A 15495-nucleotide genomic window follows, 5' to 3' on the forward strand; every position below is an offset into this window, starting at 1 on the left:
TGGATCAAAAGTGAAGTTCTGATAGCTGAAGCGTTTGCACAGCCACCATCACATCAGCGCTAGTGATTAAAGTAGCTGAGATTTTGGGGCCACATCAGTCACCACCATACAGTAGGAATTATTCTGTCTTAGCTCTTTATTTTCTCAGGTGTATTTCTTCAAAAACAGGACTCTGCAAACCAAGGCAGACTGAGGTGTTTAATAGTAATTACTGCTTTAACACCCCCCCTCCTCGTTCTCCAGCAGTGTTCGGGCTGATGCAGGACAATACTCTCTCACAGTGGTTTGTGAATGTCGGACTCGCCGCCTCAGTCAGTGCAAACTCTGCTCCTCGTTTACTCTCCTGAAGGTAGATTTTTCCAGCCCTTGTACTGCCACTACAGGACCACTTTCTGCACAGTGGTGCTGTCCCGTTCCATGAGATTAACTTCAGGTGTTCCTTGAAAGTCTTCCCATTTCCCAAGGTGGCCCACTGACGTGGTTGGAAAGTTCTCTTTTGCTCTTGTGTGGACTTCAGAGGATTTTGAACTGAGACTGCAAACTATTTCTGCTTAACAGTGTTCAGCCTGAGGTACTGCAGAATTTCCTGGGGGTTTTTTGTTTGGGCAAATGCTTACCTCCTTACTCAAATAAGGATCCAAACCAGCAGTGGTGTGACACGTGGTAGGACTTCATTTTCATTGTATTACCAGGATCTGCTAACGGGAGAAAAGTGCTTCTCAAACCAGATAACCAAAGCCCTGAGAAAGAGCTTTGCAGGAAATCTGGTTCCCCAGAAAGGAGTTCGTGCCTGTGCTGTTCTTCAGGTTATCACGTACCTGTACAGGTGGGCAGACCCACGGTTTACTCAGTTCAGACCAAAGTGGGTGCATTTTAGATACATCTTAGAATTTTTCATATTTGTACAGCAACTAGCAAACTTAGAAAACATTGATGATCATTTGGCCAGTGTTCTTTATATGCAGATCGCAGGTCTCCAAGAAAATATAATACGTTACTCCCCACATGCTTGAATATTGGTGTGTTGGGTTTTTTTCCCCCCAAAGAAATGTGTTGCTTTTTGCCACTAACCAAACTAACTTAAAGCAAAAGCAAAATTTTAGTGTTTATTCAAACTTTGTAAGAACCGCATGCATAAGTGGTCTGGGATGTTTTCATGTCTCTTAGCAGTGCATTTTCAGTTTTCATTGTTTCATGCTTGTTGTACCTTTTATCGAATTTTTGGGTTGCTGGAAAAGGACACAATCGGTTCCCTTGTGCTTTTGAAAGGTGGGTGATATGGGGAGCTGGGAGAAGGGAGGGGAGGAGGGTTTCCGAATTCCTGCTGGAGAAGGGTCTGAACTACCTGCACAGGACACACATGCTCAACATTAATTTTCTAGGGCCGAGAAGGTGGGAGCAGGAAGGACTGGGTGTTGTATCCAAAGAACATTTTATGTGTAGACAGGATGATTGAGTTCTGCACGGAACACCAAAAGGCTGGGAGACTCTTGAACCCAGATTCATCCCCCTGGGCTTTCAATATTAGATGCCACTTTGCCTCCATGTATGGTATGGAAGGAGTTTCTAAAGGAATTAGACTCCTGTGGTGCCCACCCAGTTCAGCAGGGTGAATCTCAGCCCTAGCGTTCTGGTTTTATTATAAAAATTGATCAGGAAAAAACGAAGCCTCTGGTGGGCCAGCTCTGCCCGTAAGTGTGTGTGAAATAAGAATGGAGCAGTGGTGGCTGCTGAGGCATTTAGGAACAGCGTTTTTTTAAGTGTTCTGCGAGAAAGATGCAGGGCAAAGTAATGATTGATGGTGGGTTAAGCAACTTGTTAACTTGTAAGACTGCCGTCATCGGGATCCTGGAAAGCTTTTTTTTTTTTTGAAGGAAACCACTAGCCTTTATCCGGGTGATGGAAGCTTTCTCTTCTAATTTCAGTTCTCCCCAATTACGCTGATGTCCACATCTTAAAAAAACCAAACGGACATTGATTGAGACATGGTTGTCAGTTTTCTCCATAGAATCACAGAATCGTTTGGGTTGGAAAAGACCTTTAAGATCATCCAGTCCAACCGTTACCCCAGCACTGCCAATTCCACCACTAAACCATGCCTCTAAGCACCACATCTATGCAGATGAGTATTATTCCTGACAATTAAACCAAAAGCCAAAGAACAAGCCAAGAAAACTTGTCCTACAGAGTTTTGCATACAGTGCACCAAGCCGTTGGGTGGGTAGGGGCTGCTCATGGCAAATTGAAGTGGGAAGCAGTGGTCCTAGAGCTCCTTGGGTTTACTCTTCTGCAAATCTCGGTGCAGTGTGGATTGGAAGAGTGCAGCACTGACCCATAGCTGGGTTGTGAAGTCAAGACATGTAGGGGCTCACCATCCCAGTGACTAAACCGGTTGCACTGAGCACAATCTTGAGAGAATTGGTACGACTGCTGTAATTTATGCCATCGACGAAGATGCATTTGAGAACCTCTGTGTCTTTTTTTTTTTTTACATCTGTTGGTAAAGCTGTGCCTTGAAATGTTTCATCCAGACTGGGAGCTGAGAAGTTCCTTTCAGACTTGGTTCATTTCAAAGAAGCATGTAACCTTTCTTCCTTTTAGAGTTAGAAGAATGCCCCTTAACTGTGAAGAGTGACATGGCTACTATTGTCAAGGTTATGCAGCTCCCGGACTCAGGCCTTGAAATTCGGGACAGGATGTGGTTAAAAATTACCATCTCCAACGCAGTGATAGGTAAGCAGATCAAAGGAGTGCTGGGGGGGGATAAAACCCCAAATCGGTGGCTTTTTGGAAACAGGCTGAAGAAACTACCTTTCTATGAACTTTTCCTTTTCCCCCCTGGCTGTGACCTCTTACATTCCCTTGACTTGGTATTCATGAACAGCTCTAAGTGTGACAGAAAATAACTAATAGCTGTTGTTTGAGCCTGGACAGCCAGAAATCCTGCACGTTTCTCATGCCTGTGCACATCTGGTCATTCATCCTGAGTTGTTATAGCTTAGGTTTTCCATGCAACTACTTGTGGCTCTAGTAATCTGCCCAATTTCAGCAAAGCAAAAATCCTTGTAATTCCAGTTCCAGACAGCCACACAAGCTTAATAAAGCATCTTAATTACATTTAAAATTACCACAACTAGCCTGCCTTTGATTCTGACTGTCCTGTGACCTGAACTGTGGTCACATTTAGTTAATCTGGGTTGTAGCTACTTTTTGATGAGAAAAGGATTGGAACCCAGGTCTTTTGACCACATAACATCTGCCTCTGGAGGAAGATGACTCTCCCAGTCACTTCTGTTCCGTAACTCCTGTTATTTTCATTCTATACCCTTTTTCATTATTGCGACTCAGAAAGGGTTGAACAGTGTACCTGTAAAACTTCCTCTGTGTGTATTTGGGTATCACTGTTAATGGAGTATTCAACTGGATGCAAGGTAATTCTTTGCTTTCTCCATTGATGTGGTAAGTAATTTAGCAGTTAGGCTGAGTCATGAAAATGACATTTTAAACTCTTTGCAGCAAGATTGCTACATATTCATGTTTGCATTCGGTCCCTGGCACGGTAGTACTAGTGGGCTGTGATAATCTGAAGATTAAAAAACTGAACAAGGTCAGTTTGGCTTGGATGATCCTGTGTCTCCTTCTCCTCATTTTAGGAGCAGATGTGGTCGACTGGCTTTACACACACGTAGAAGGCTTCAAAGACCGACGGGAGGCTAGAAAATACGCCAGCAGCATGTTAAAACACGGCTACCTCAGGCACACTGTGAACAAAATCACCTTCTCGGAACAGTGCTATTACGTCTTTGGAGACCTCTGTGGCAGTAAGTTTCCCGTCTGTGAGGGGCAAAGCTGCATGTGCGTCGTCTCTGCTGTGCTGGCAGGATGCGCAGGGGACAGGGAGCCCTGTAGGATCTCACAAGTGGCGGTTCGGAACGGGTCGTCAGCCTGAGGGTGCCTGATAAGTGGTTGACACTTGTTCAGACCAAGCAATTAGACCGTTTGGAAGAGAAAAATGAACTCATCAAACAGGGTAGTGCACCGAGGCTCAGGAAGGCAGGATTTATTTCTGGTGATGCCACAGGCGTCCTGCTTGTCAGCCAGGCAGTTTCCAATCTGTAAAATGGGGATAATTCCTCCTTGCCTTACGGAAGTGCTGCAGCGGTACCCTGGTGCTCAGCGGTAAACGCTGATGTCTGTCCTGCCGTCTGTGGTGTTTAAGTGAACCCTGAGGCTGAGTCCCTCTGCTCCCTCGCCACACCAGGTGCTGGGTCGGGAATTAGTGATGTGCAGGAGCCAGCTGCCAGGTCGGAGCGCAGTCTTCACTTTTTCTCTCTTTTTTCCAGATATGGCTGCACTGAACCTTAACAACGGTTCTAGCGGAGCCTCGGATCAGGATACCCTTGCTCCACTTCCCCATCCTGCTGCTCCCTGGCCATTAGGCCAAGGATACCCATACCAGTATCCTCTGCCCCCTCCATGTTTCCCACCAGCATACCAAGACCCAGGCTTTAGCTACGGTAGCGGCAGCGCAGGGAGCCAGCAAAGTGAAGGTAAGACGGTTCAGTGGTATTTATCTCTACAGCTGTCATTATCCCTGACCATTGGCTTGAGTTCCTCCGTACTGTCTGTGCTCCTGTCTTGTGGTTTTGTGTGCTACCTGCATGGAATTGGTGCGACCGCCCTTAATCGAGACCGTTTGTGTGTGTGATGGAGTGGGTTAGCCTTTCAGCTCTGTATCGGAACTGCCAGCGATGCTCTGAGTCAGCAGAATAGACCAGAATACATGTTCTTTATAGTTATCCTGTAGTTCTCTGCCCCGTGCAAAATGCCCATGGGGAACCAGAGCCAAGTATTTGTCGTGTCTGTGGTGGTGTGGGCAGCTGGACTTTTCTTACCCCCCAGCCCCACACGGTTAACTGCTGCTTAGATAATGCTGATCAGGCCAACATTAATGACTCAATTGTCCACCCTGTTAAAACAGATAAACTGTCGCCCTCCTTTTTAGAGGTCAGAGCCATTGCCAGCAGCGGGGCTGCAGTCGCTTGATATTGCTAGCAATTAGGCCGTTTCATCGCTGATGGAACAGGGATTAGAACCAAGGTGCTCTTGGCTTTCACTTCAATGCACAATCCAGAAGGAAAATCACGCTCTTTGCTTGTGTGAGACAAGCGTGACGTGGCCAGCCAGATGGTTTACAGGGCTGAAACACTGCTCACAGGGAGGAGAGTCTCTTTTGGAATATGTGCCAGGGAAAAAAATAAGATGATACTGCATGGATTAAAAACCTGACCTCCTCCTTTCCTGCCCTAGGATAATTTTGTGGTTGATTTTTAAACCTTAGTAGATAAAAATTATGGTTTTTTGGCTGTACAGATTTTGATTTTTGAAAAAAAATCAATTCCAGAGTGAGTTTTGCTTTTGGAAACGCTGCCAGTAGAGAAAGGGTGAGGATTCTCTGGTTTTGTCATTAACATCCAGTAACTTGGATGTAACTTTGTCCTGTTCATTGCAGGCAGTTAGATTTCGCAAAATTGCACAAAAGAATTTTTTAACAGGAACTTGCTCACAAGATTTTAGCACTATTGCTTCCCATCTTATCTCAAAATAAGAAGTGTCTGTGAGGAAGCTCACAGTTGTATCCGGAAGTTTTAGAACTGCTAGCTGATTGTACTGGAAAGTATGAGATTATATTTTTTTTTTGGCAGCTGGTTCTGTGGGCAGTAGAATATTAGATCTCTGCTGCTGGAATAGGAAAGGTATGGTATTTTATCCATGCGACCTGTGTTACTGGCTAAAGAGAGCCTTTGGAAAGGTGCCAAGGTATTTAATTCTGAAGGGTTTCAACACCTTCCTTGTTCTTCTTTTGGAAACTACACTTCTGTGTTGTTTCTTGTTTTGTAACTTTATTCCCTTGTTTTGTTCTGAGCAAGCATTAGACTGAAGGATTCATAGAGGAATGGCTGACTCTAGGGGATTGGTAAGCTTCAAATGCCTCCATAATAATAATGAATTCACAGCATGATCATTTAGACTCTTGTGACCCAAATGTTTAGCTGTATTTTTTTCTTTTTTTTTCCTTCTTTTTTTTTTTCTTTTTTTTTTCTTTTTAATTGTCTTGGACATTCAACCTGTCTCAGTGCACAGTAGTCCGATAGCGTGGCATTAGCCTATCAACCTGTCTGGCCCCTGTGTGACTGTGCTGCAGCAGCTACGGAGGGAATGGCATCAGATAGCTCACTGTCAGCTCAGATGGGAAAATGGTATTGCCAGTCATCCACTGCTCTTCATTAAATAAATCAGTAATCCCAGCTGCTAATGTATTAGACTGATGTCATCCATATGGATCGGATTTATCTACCAATGCCCTTCTACTGCTCATTTACTAAAAGACACTTGAGCACTGTCCAGATGTCTCAGGCAGGTATCGGGAGTACTGGGACACAAGGTTGCATCGCCCACTCTCCATATAGTGTTAGAATTGGGTTTCTTGCGAAGTCTCTCTTTTATGTGTGATGTTAGATTGTAACTGAATTCATCTGGTGAACAAGCGCACTGCTCCAGAGCCTGGTGGATGCAGTGTATTTGCTGATGACTACGGACAAAATCCCAAGATTTGGGTCAAGAGCCAGACTGTGACTGTGTTCTGGCAAGCAGCAGATGGGAAGGAAGATTTAGCAAGGTTTTATGTGGTGTTCCAGTTCTGCTCAAGGCTGCGTTCCAGTTTAGGTTGCTGCTCGTTTCGTCTGAGCCCCATCATCTGTCCCTGCTTGTGGTACCTGGGGCTTAGGTTATTTTTAAAGGCTTGGGCAGGTTTGCTGTGGGGAATGACACTGGTGTGAGGTCTGGCTCCTCTGCGGAACGTCACCTCTGTTACCGCAGTGTTTAGATCAGAGTCACCTCCCTGTTCTGGCCGATGCTCCTTGTACAGCTGGATCGTGAGGGATCGTCAGGTTACAGCCAGAGGAGACGAAAGGAGTAGGAAGGATGGATTTGTTCAAGTTCACAGGATGTCAGTTGTTGAGACAGGAACAATAGAAGGGTCTTCAGGGCCTCCCTAGACTGCCTCTGGAGCCTCTCCTGCCCCTGCCCGGGAGGATTCACATGGAAACTCTGTTCCCATGAAGTACTGAGGCAGCTGGAGTCTCGGTGGCTTCAGGCGGTGGAGGTTTGGTGTCCAGCAGTACCAGAGAGTGAAGGCTGGTAATACATTGTGGCAGTGCTGAGTGCAGCTTTTCTAGGCACTTGAAATGCAGATTCGTTAAATCCCTTTTATGACACTGGTTTCAAGTTGGCCTTAGATGGAAGCAAACACTGCATGGGTTGTGTCGACAGAGCAGCATCTCAAACCTCAGCTTTAGGTTGGGCTGCATGACTCCAAGACCAGTCCCTGGCTGCCAAGAAGGTGACATTCTTGTTACTTTGCCTTTAAACTCGGGCTTCGAAGGACTTTCTGATTGTTTGTTCTGTGGCAGGATTTAAAGGCATGTCAGGGAGAGAGTGAACCTCAGCACGACCAGAGGAGAATGGCTCTGCTGCTGATTATTCTTACACAGGCTGCTGTAATGACAGATGGTTTCTCTGTTTTGTTTCTGCCGTGTAATCAGCTTGGAGCCCAGCTGCAGAAAGCCAGGTTCTTCTGAGAAAAGAAGCCTGCGTTACCCACTTGACCTCTTGGAGTCTTGGCAGATCAGCTAGAGCTGCTACTCCAGATATACTGAAGTCTGGAGTAGCAACGTGATGGATTGCCACAAGGCACTCCCAGTCCTACTGACTGTGGAAAACCTCTCAAGATCAGTGATACGCGCTTTCAGGGCAGCTTGCTTTCTCCACACCGTGATCTTTACTCAGCCAAAAGCTGTGGAGCTGACAATGAATCCTTATGTATGGGAAGCCTGCATCAGGGCTTGGGTGGGTGGCAACAAAATGCCTCATGAGCCAAAGGTAAAACCCTATTAGCCCTGGAAGTGTTAAAATGTCAATTTTCTTCTGGTGCGAACAGCGTGCCACAGTGGGGAGCTTACAGAGATGCTTCTGGGAGATCATCTCTGTGTTGTTCTTTAGAACAGTCAACCTGCTAACAAATAAGTTTCACCTCACTTATTTGTTTTTTACAAGATTGCTAGGAAACATTTGAAATGACAGCTCAGGGAGCACCTTACCTCTTCAAAAAGATTCACCTTAGTGAATCTTTGTAGTATTTGGTGGAGGTAGCTGATGCTACGTTAAGATGTCTATACACGGATGGAAGAAAACTGAGGCATGAAGCAGGACAGTTTATCCCAGAGCAGAGGAGAGCTGATAAGGGGTTACAGTCAGCAAATACCACTTCAGAGCCCCAGGCTCAGAGTATTGACTTCAAGTCTGGTGATTTCGTATTGTGTTTTCCATCTGTGCCCAGCTTTTCTTGCACGCTGCAGGGGAATCTCGCCTTGCCACTGTACGCACTGTGCCACCAGACATACAGTCTTGTTTTCCTGTCTCTTCTATCAGCCTGCTCTAAACATCAGCCGGAGCAGACAGGTGGTGATGATCATCTGTAGTTCAAGAAAGGACAGCTCAGAATCGTTCTGGTTTTCTCATTTCAGTGGCCCCAGTGACTCAGTGGCTCGTTCAGACTCAAAAGCTGTCCCCTGTTCAGCTGGCTGGGGATCCTTTTTGAGAAGGCAGTGCACAAAGATGACATGAACTTCATGAGAAGTGGTTTGGTTTGCTGGGGCTTTTAAAAGAATAATTAACTTGGAAATGTCTCCTGACATCATCCTAGCCTATCTCACAGTAAGAGTATGACCTTCAACTTTCATGTAAAGTGAGGTTTAGTATGTTGTATGTATGTATGAAGTTGTATGTAACAACAAGTCAGCTTACACGCCAGCAGCCGTCCTTTGTTTTTCTGAGTTGATTTAGTGGCTTCTGCTGGGAGCATCCTGCACGTTACTGATACACTTTAGAGCAGTTCAACAAATAACTGTTTTTTGACGAATTCTTCAACACTGGAACACTGTAGTGATGGATTCTAAAAGAATCTACCCACTGAAGCCAGGAAAAGGACATCTGTTAACCTCAGGTGATGTGGCCCTGGCTGCGAGTATGCCCAGTGTGACCAAGGATGGTAGAGAAGGCAAATGAGTTTCTTTTTGAAATATTTTTGCCGATAGAAGATAGCAGAGACAATTCCAATTGGATTGAACCTCGCTTGCTTGAGTCAAAACCCAAGTGCCTGCTTTCTTCCTTCGGTTTTTGCATCCCCCCTCTCCAGCCGGCGCGGTGGCGGTGGCAGAGGTGGCTTTCAGCCGGTGTTTTTAGGCTAGCTGCTGCTTTCACTGTGCAAGCCCTAAGGTGTCTCCGTGTACCTGTGCATGGCACAACCTTGTCCGCTTTGTTGGACCGACCGTCATTGCTAAATCCCATAAACCACCATCAGCACGTTCAGGCCCGGTTTTGTCATCGCCGTTGCCATTACAATGGTCATACCGGGCTCTGTGGGTTTCGGTAGGAGCTGAGCGGGGAGCCAGCCGGGGAGCTGAGCTAATTCTGCTTTTCTGTGTGTCCTTTTTCCCTGGGGGGCTTTAGGAAGCAAAAGCAGCAGCTCGAACCGAAGCAACAGCGAGAACAGCAGGAGAGCTCTTGGCAGAGAGAAGGACCGCAAGTCAGCCGGCAGCGGCAGCGAGTCTGACCACACCGCCCGCAGCGGGGGCGGCACCGGCGGGGGGCGGCGGGAGAGGCCGGTCAGCCAGCTCAGCCACCGGAGCCACGGCTCTGCCACCCACAGCGAGAGAAGCCACCACAGCCACCATTCGTACGGGCCGCCGGGCGTCCCACCCCTTTACAATCTCCCCAAGTTGGGCTCCAAAGTCTACGGGACCAGCGGCCCCCCCGGAGGACCCCCGGTGAGGGAACTGAGCTCCGTTCCTCCGGAGCTGACAGGGAGCCGGCAGTCCTTCCAGAAGGCTATGGGCAACCCTTGTGAATTCTTTGTCGACATCATGTGAGAAGAAGTGCCTTCAGACTCTGCTCGGGGAAGGGCTGGGCGCGGGGGGGACTGGGCTGGGGGTGGGTGGGCAAATCTGGTCATTGTCAAACACTTAATGGAAGAAACTTGGCTGTCTTGCATGTCACACCTGCCTGGTTTGCGATTGTGTTGCCGAAAATTCCACAAAACAAAACAAAAAACACACACACACACAAAACCCAACCATAAAAATGAACAAAAAAATAATTCTTCTGGGATTGTTAAATGTCAGCAAATCGATGGCATCTTTTCTTTACCCTCCCTCACCCCCCACCCCCTCCTTGTTTTTGATTATGAATGGCTGGTGTATATTCACATCTTAACGAGCTTTGGTAATTGTGGCACCTACTTCAATGCAATTAGTGTATCTTTTGGGCTGACTCAAGGACTATTATTTCACACGACTTCTAAATTTCCAGTAATGCATAGTAGCACTTTTATTGTTCCCTGCTTTTTCTCTGACAAGGAAAAGATGCTCGTTGGCTGGTACCCGTGATACTGCCTCGTAAGGCTGTTTTGGGATGCATCAGTCAGACCTGCAGGTGTACGGACAACGTGTGCTTGGGAAGGAGCAGGCTCAAACCGATTCCTGGCAGAAGGCAAAAAGTTGTGACCACCTTCTGCTGTCCAGGCAGTATGAATCAATCTTCCTTTCTTTCTCTCCCTCTCTCTCTTTTTTTTTTTTTTTTTTTTGGGGGGGGGGGATATTATTCTATCAGGAGAGTGCTGGAGTCTTGCTACTGTATGTGTTCATTGTGCAGAACATGTAAAGTTATTTCCTTTAGTATCATGGTAGTGACTTTGTAGTTGCAGTCCGTTCCTGGGCATTTCAGTCACATCCCTGCTGACAGATGTGTCTGTTTCTTCTGGTTATAATGCACAATTGCTTACAGGTTTTAAAAGTTATTTCCACAGAAATAGGACAATTGCCGCTATGATTCTGTTAGTGTAGCTGCAGCTTTTCCCTTTCGAAGGGGATATTTATCCCATTATAGCAGAGATGCAGGGCAATCCTGGCTCCTGCTGAGACATGGCTATTCATTTTGATCACTTCTTTTTCTGTTCTTAATTTCTGAGCATATCCCTCTTCTTTTTTTCTTTCTTTATTTTTTTTTTCTTTTGAAAGGCAAACCTGGAGATGTCTGATCCCAATTGCAGTGTTGCCCAAGGGTTCTGAACGCAGATGTTAGCAGAGAAGGGAGAGGGTGTTTGGAGAACAGTTCACAAATGGTACAAGGAATGAGTCTTTATTCCTGACGCTGAGTGAGACCCACACTAAAGCTCCTGCTGGGGAGCTTTGACTGAAGCAACTGCTGTTGTATATCCCCAGGATTGCATTACTGTGTATTTTTTGCTCCGAGGCTCTGGATGCTTGATAAATTATGTTCAGGAACGTTCACTGACGTTTAAGAAGCTTTTTTTAAAGGCACTGAGTGAGGGCATGGTTAAGAGCACACACACACACTCTGTGAGGGTGGCTCATTTAATGGGAAGTAAGTGTTAAGCTGCAGTCGGTGGCATTGACCCATGGGGCCATGCCTCGGTTAAATCTTCTTTGGTGAGATACCTGCTTCTGGCAGGTTTTAGGACAGGTGCTTTAAAATCAGTCTTTACTGTATATAAGCATTTTCTTCACTGGTAAGAAGCTTCTTGTTGTTATGTTCCATGCTTTATGGGTAGTGTGAATATCCAGTACGAATGTCAAAAGAGAACGTGTCTTTCCCACTAGATACGTGCAGTTTCATCTTCCTTTGTCCCTGAAAAATTACTCTTCAAACTGCCCGTTTTGCCTGTTGTTCATTCTGATCGATTTGTCACCACTACTTTTCTTATTCCAGGTCTGCGTGAAAACACATCCCTTTTACAAAAGTCAGAGTAACATTTTCAAATGTCTGTGTTAATACTTTCAAAAGGGAGCTGGGCATTTAGGACACTGTGTGTCGCTCAGACCAGGTACTCCAATTACTAGGCTTCTAAACTAGCTGAGGGGGTTTGGACAGTTTTCTATATAAAAAGAATCTCCCGAAAAAGCTACATGACATTTCTGAAAGCAGTGCTTTCGTCATAATCCATCTGATAGACTGGCATAGATTGCAGCGTTGGTGATGGCTTCTTCAAAAGATTAGCACTACCTAAAGCCTGACTGTGCCACAGTATCTTTTCTTATCCTTTCCTCCTCCCAGTAACACCACAAAGATGCTAACTAAACTCAGTAAACTATTTTGAGAGATTGACATTGAAAGCAATGAAATAAATCAGGGTGAAATAATTCTGTAATTCTGCTGTGTCTCCAGGAGACACTATTAAGGAGTCTGTGACTTTGCTGACAATCACTAGTGGTTCTACTTTTAAATGAATTTTAACTTTTCTGGTCTCTTATATATTACGATTTTTCTGACCCACTTTTGTCTTAAGGCAGAACTTACAGGGCTGGAGGAAAAGACTGTCATTCTAATAAGGTATTTCCAAAAGGGATTAAAGCCGGGGGCTGAGCTTTCACCCGTGGAAGAAACGTGTTTAATTTCCTTCTGTCTTTTCAAGAGTTGCAGTTTACACACCTGCTGGGTTGTTGTTTAGTTTTTTGTTGTTTTGTTGGTTTTTTTTGTCTTGTTGTTATGCTGTTGGCAGAAACTATTCTGTGTCTTGCTGGTCTTTGCTGCTATGTTGAAACGACTGTGTTATATACTTGCGTGTTTATGGGTATCCCTGGGAGGAGGCTGACGGTCCGTAACGTAGGGGTGGGAAAGCATTTGTCTGCTGAGGAAACTGAGCTGCTAAATCCAGCCTGCAGGAGCTTCATCCCCAAGCAGGCATCCCTTTCAGGCCGACGAGGAGCGCTCTGACTGTCCTGACGGCTGTGCGAGGGGCTTGATGCTGTAGAGCGCGTCCAACCTGCTGCTCACAAAGAGCAGCAGGAGAACGTACGTGACCCTTCTGTGAACGGTGCAATACGTCACGGCCACTGGGTGTAAACCAAAAGCTTCATTTCCCCGCCTTGCAGCGTACGGTGGAGGGGCTGGTTGCCTGAATGGCCGGTGAGGCCTGAAACATTGCTAGCTCTTTATTTTCAGAAGTGAACGACTACGGGAGGTTTCCCAGGTCCCATCCTTGGCTTTCAATGCATGTGCATGTGTCTTTGCAACAAGGGGGCCTGGGGGCCTCGCTGTGCGAGTTTCTCCTCTTGGGTACAGTACTACCTGCAGCAAGAAGTGCCACTGATGCCAACCGAGCTACGTACAACGGGGAGTACTGTGCCAGGTGGAAGAAAGCGGGAAGGCTGGAGTGCTGCAGAACTGTCTGTTTCTCTCACCAGGGCTTGAATTTTTCCTCTGATATTCATGTCCAGTAACGGGCACTGGCTGGGCTGTAGAATGCATGACCTGTGCCTCTAACGGCGGCGAGGTGGTGTGGCTTTGCTGCGTTAAGCATGGAAACAGCCTCGCAACGGGAGCCTGAAGTAGCTGATGGTTTTGTTCTGGAAGTGAGACTCTCCCCATCTGCCTGTGCTCCGCAGCTGAGCTTAACGTTCGTGCGTACCTGCTGACAGCTTTTAACAAGGACTAACAGCTGTGTTTGGAGGACCACCGAAAATTATGAGAAAACAGGGCAGGATGATGTCTCCAATCTGAAGGAGGTGGTATCTGTTAGAGTTGTGTACCCTCCCAGTGTATTAACTCTGAGGAGTAGGGGTTTTTGGCAAATAGTCTTAAAAGCACTGCTATTGTCTTTTACCTCCTGTTAATAAATCTACTTTTCGAAGGTAGCAGTCCCCTGGACACTTTATCCAAAGGTATATTGGATGGCAAGCAATGATGCACAGACATTGACTTTTAATATTGTTTTTGTTCTATTGAAATGGGCAGTCCCACCTGGAGGCTTGACGGCTCATGAGTTGATGTAATTGTTTTTGTTTTGCATTTAACTGGATTGTAATAAGATTGACTTAAAATTATTAATTCTAATCAGTGATTAGAAATACATGTAAAGAATTTTATGTACAGTAGAGGAACAAAGTTACATGATTTTAAATAATGAAAACCCAGACTATCACCTATTCTAGAATTGGTTCTACTCAAAGAGTGACCTCTTACTAGCATGGACTGCACTGTTCCCGTTAAATGTCTATTGCATAATTGAATTCTTTTTTGTAGATATTGTATTAAAACCCAAGTGTCTGTATAGTTAATATATAGCTGCTTATGTGTAAATGCTATTTTAAACACTAAAAAGCTTTTAATTTTATGTGATAACCGCAGTGTATGTCTTCAGTTCTTTGCACTACTGCATTATCTTTTATTCAGGAATGATGAAATATTGGTTGAATCTTACTTTCTTCTTCTTCTTCTTCCCCCCCACGCCCTGCCACACTGAAGTTTTGTCCTTTTGACAGGAGAAGATTGTTCAGGAGCTGACAGGCAGCTGGGCGTTCTGTTCTGTGATTTAATGGTACTTCAGAAGCGCTTACAGTTCCAGATATGACAGGAATGCGGTAAAAGTTCCCCGCTAAAGTGGGGCACAGGTGATTAAAGTGCAGAGGCCTGGCTCTTCTGCGCAGGTTAATGAGACAAGACCCTGCCATTCATCAGAAGTGCTGTAGCTTTGAGCTAATGACTCATGTATTGGTGACGAAGCTGTGCTTTCCCCTTAAATTGCCCTCCCTCTTAATTACTGAGCTTCTCCCTCTTGCAGCCTGGCAGGAGTAGGTATGCAGGGAAGGCTGAAGGAAGTTTGTGGAAGTCAAAGACAGCAGGAGGGTACGTCCTGTTACAAGGACAGGAGCTGGAACAAGTTTTCCTGCCTGCAGACCCTGGAGATGAATCTGCCGGTAGAGCCCATCAATGTGTTCAGCTATTTCACGGGAATATTCCCTTGTTCTGGACTCTGTGCACAAACTCCAGCAGAGGCGAGCTAGGCGCGTTAGGACACCGTTTTGCAGACTAACTGGTAAGCTTTAAACCACAGCAGATTTGTCATGCAACACAAGGACGCCCAGCCTCCCTGTCAGGTCTGAGTAGTTTACGTACAAGGAACAACCACAGCTTGATGAGGCAGGTTCCCTCATCTCAGCTGGTGGAGATCAAGCAGCAAAGGGAGAGAGAAAGTAATAGTTATTAAGGAGCCACCCACTGTAAACGGTGCGATTCTGCAGCAGATTTATAGAAAAACCTATGAGACAGCCTTGCAGAGTTTCCCCTGTTCTCCCTTTCAAACCATATTTGTTTACAGAGGACGCAAAATGGTCTAACCAGTATTCCCCCAGTGAAACGTATATTAAAAGATCAGAATTCTGGATGTGCTTTTGCAGCCTTTTTGCTGCAGGGGCTGACGGGCTGCAGCTGATCCAGCGTGAGCTGTCTGCAGGTGACTGGAATTGGTTGAACGATTAAGTTGGCTGCGTTTCCCTCCCTCCAAAGAGAAAACAGTTTCCCATGGCTCTGGCTCTGGTGCCAGAAAGAGAAGCAATAGAAGTAAATTCAATTTTAGTT

The 15495-nt window shown here is 45.8% G+C and overlaps 1 protein-coding gene across 3 annotated transcripts in view; it reads left to right on the forward strand.

Annotated features, from left to right (window-relative positions):
• Positions 1-14259, forward strand: part of DVL1 (dishevelled segment polarity protein 1) — a 104673-nt gene extending 90414 nt beyond the window's left edge. For 2 of the 3 annotated variants that reach the window (XM_056333180.1, XM_056333181.1), the window contains exons 12-15: positions 2602-2733; positions 3654-3821; positions 4344-4550; positions 9571-14259. In XM_056333180.1, coding sequence (XP_056189155.1) covers positions 2602-2733; positions 3654-3821; positions 4344-4550; positions 9571-9989 — 926 coding nt within the window. In that variant the 3' untranslated portion in view covers positions 9990-14259. Of the gene's footprint in view, positions 1-2601; positions 2734-3653; positions 3822-4343; positions 4551-5930; positions 5978-9570 lie in introns of all 3 variants that reach the window. The other variant, XM_056333183.1, reaches the window with a different exon arrangement.
• Positions 14260-15495: the final 1236 nt, after the last annotated feature.

Source organism: Falco biarmicus, chromosome 3, assembly GCF_023638135.1.
Source record: "Falco biarmicus isolate bFalBia1 chromosome 3, bFalBia1.pri, whole genome shotgun sequence".
In the NCBI taxonomy this organism is placed as follows: domain Eukaryota; kingdom Metazoa; phylum Chordata; class Aves; order Falconiformes; family Falconidae; genus Falco; species Falco biarmicus.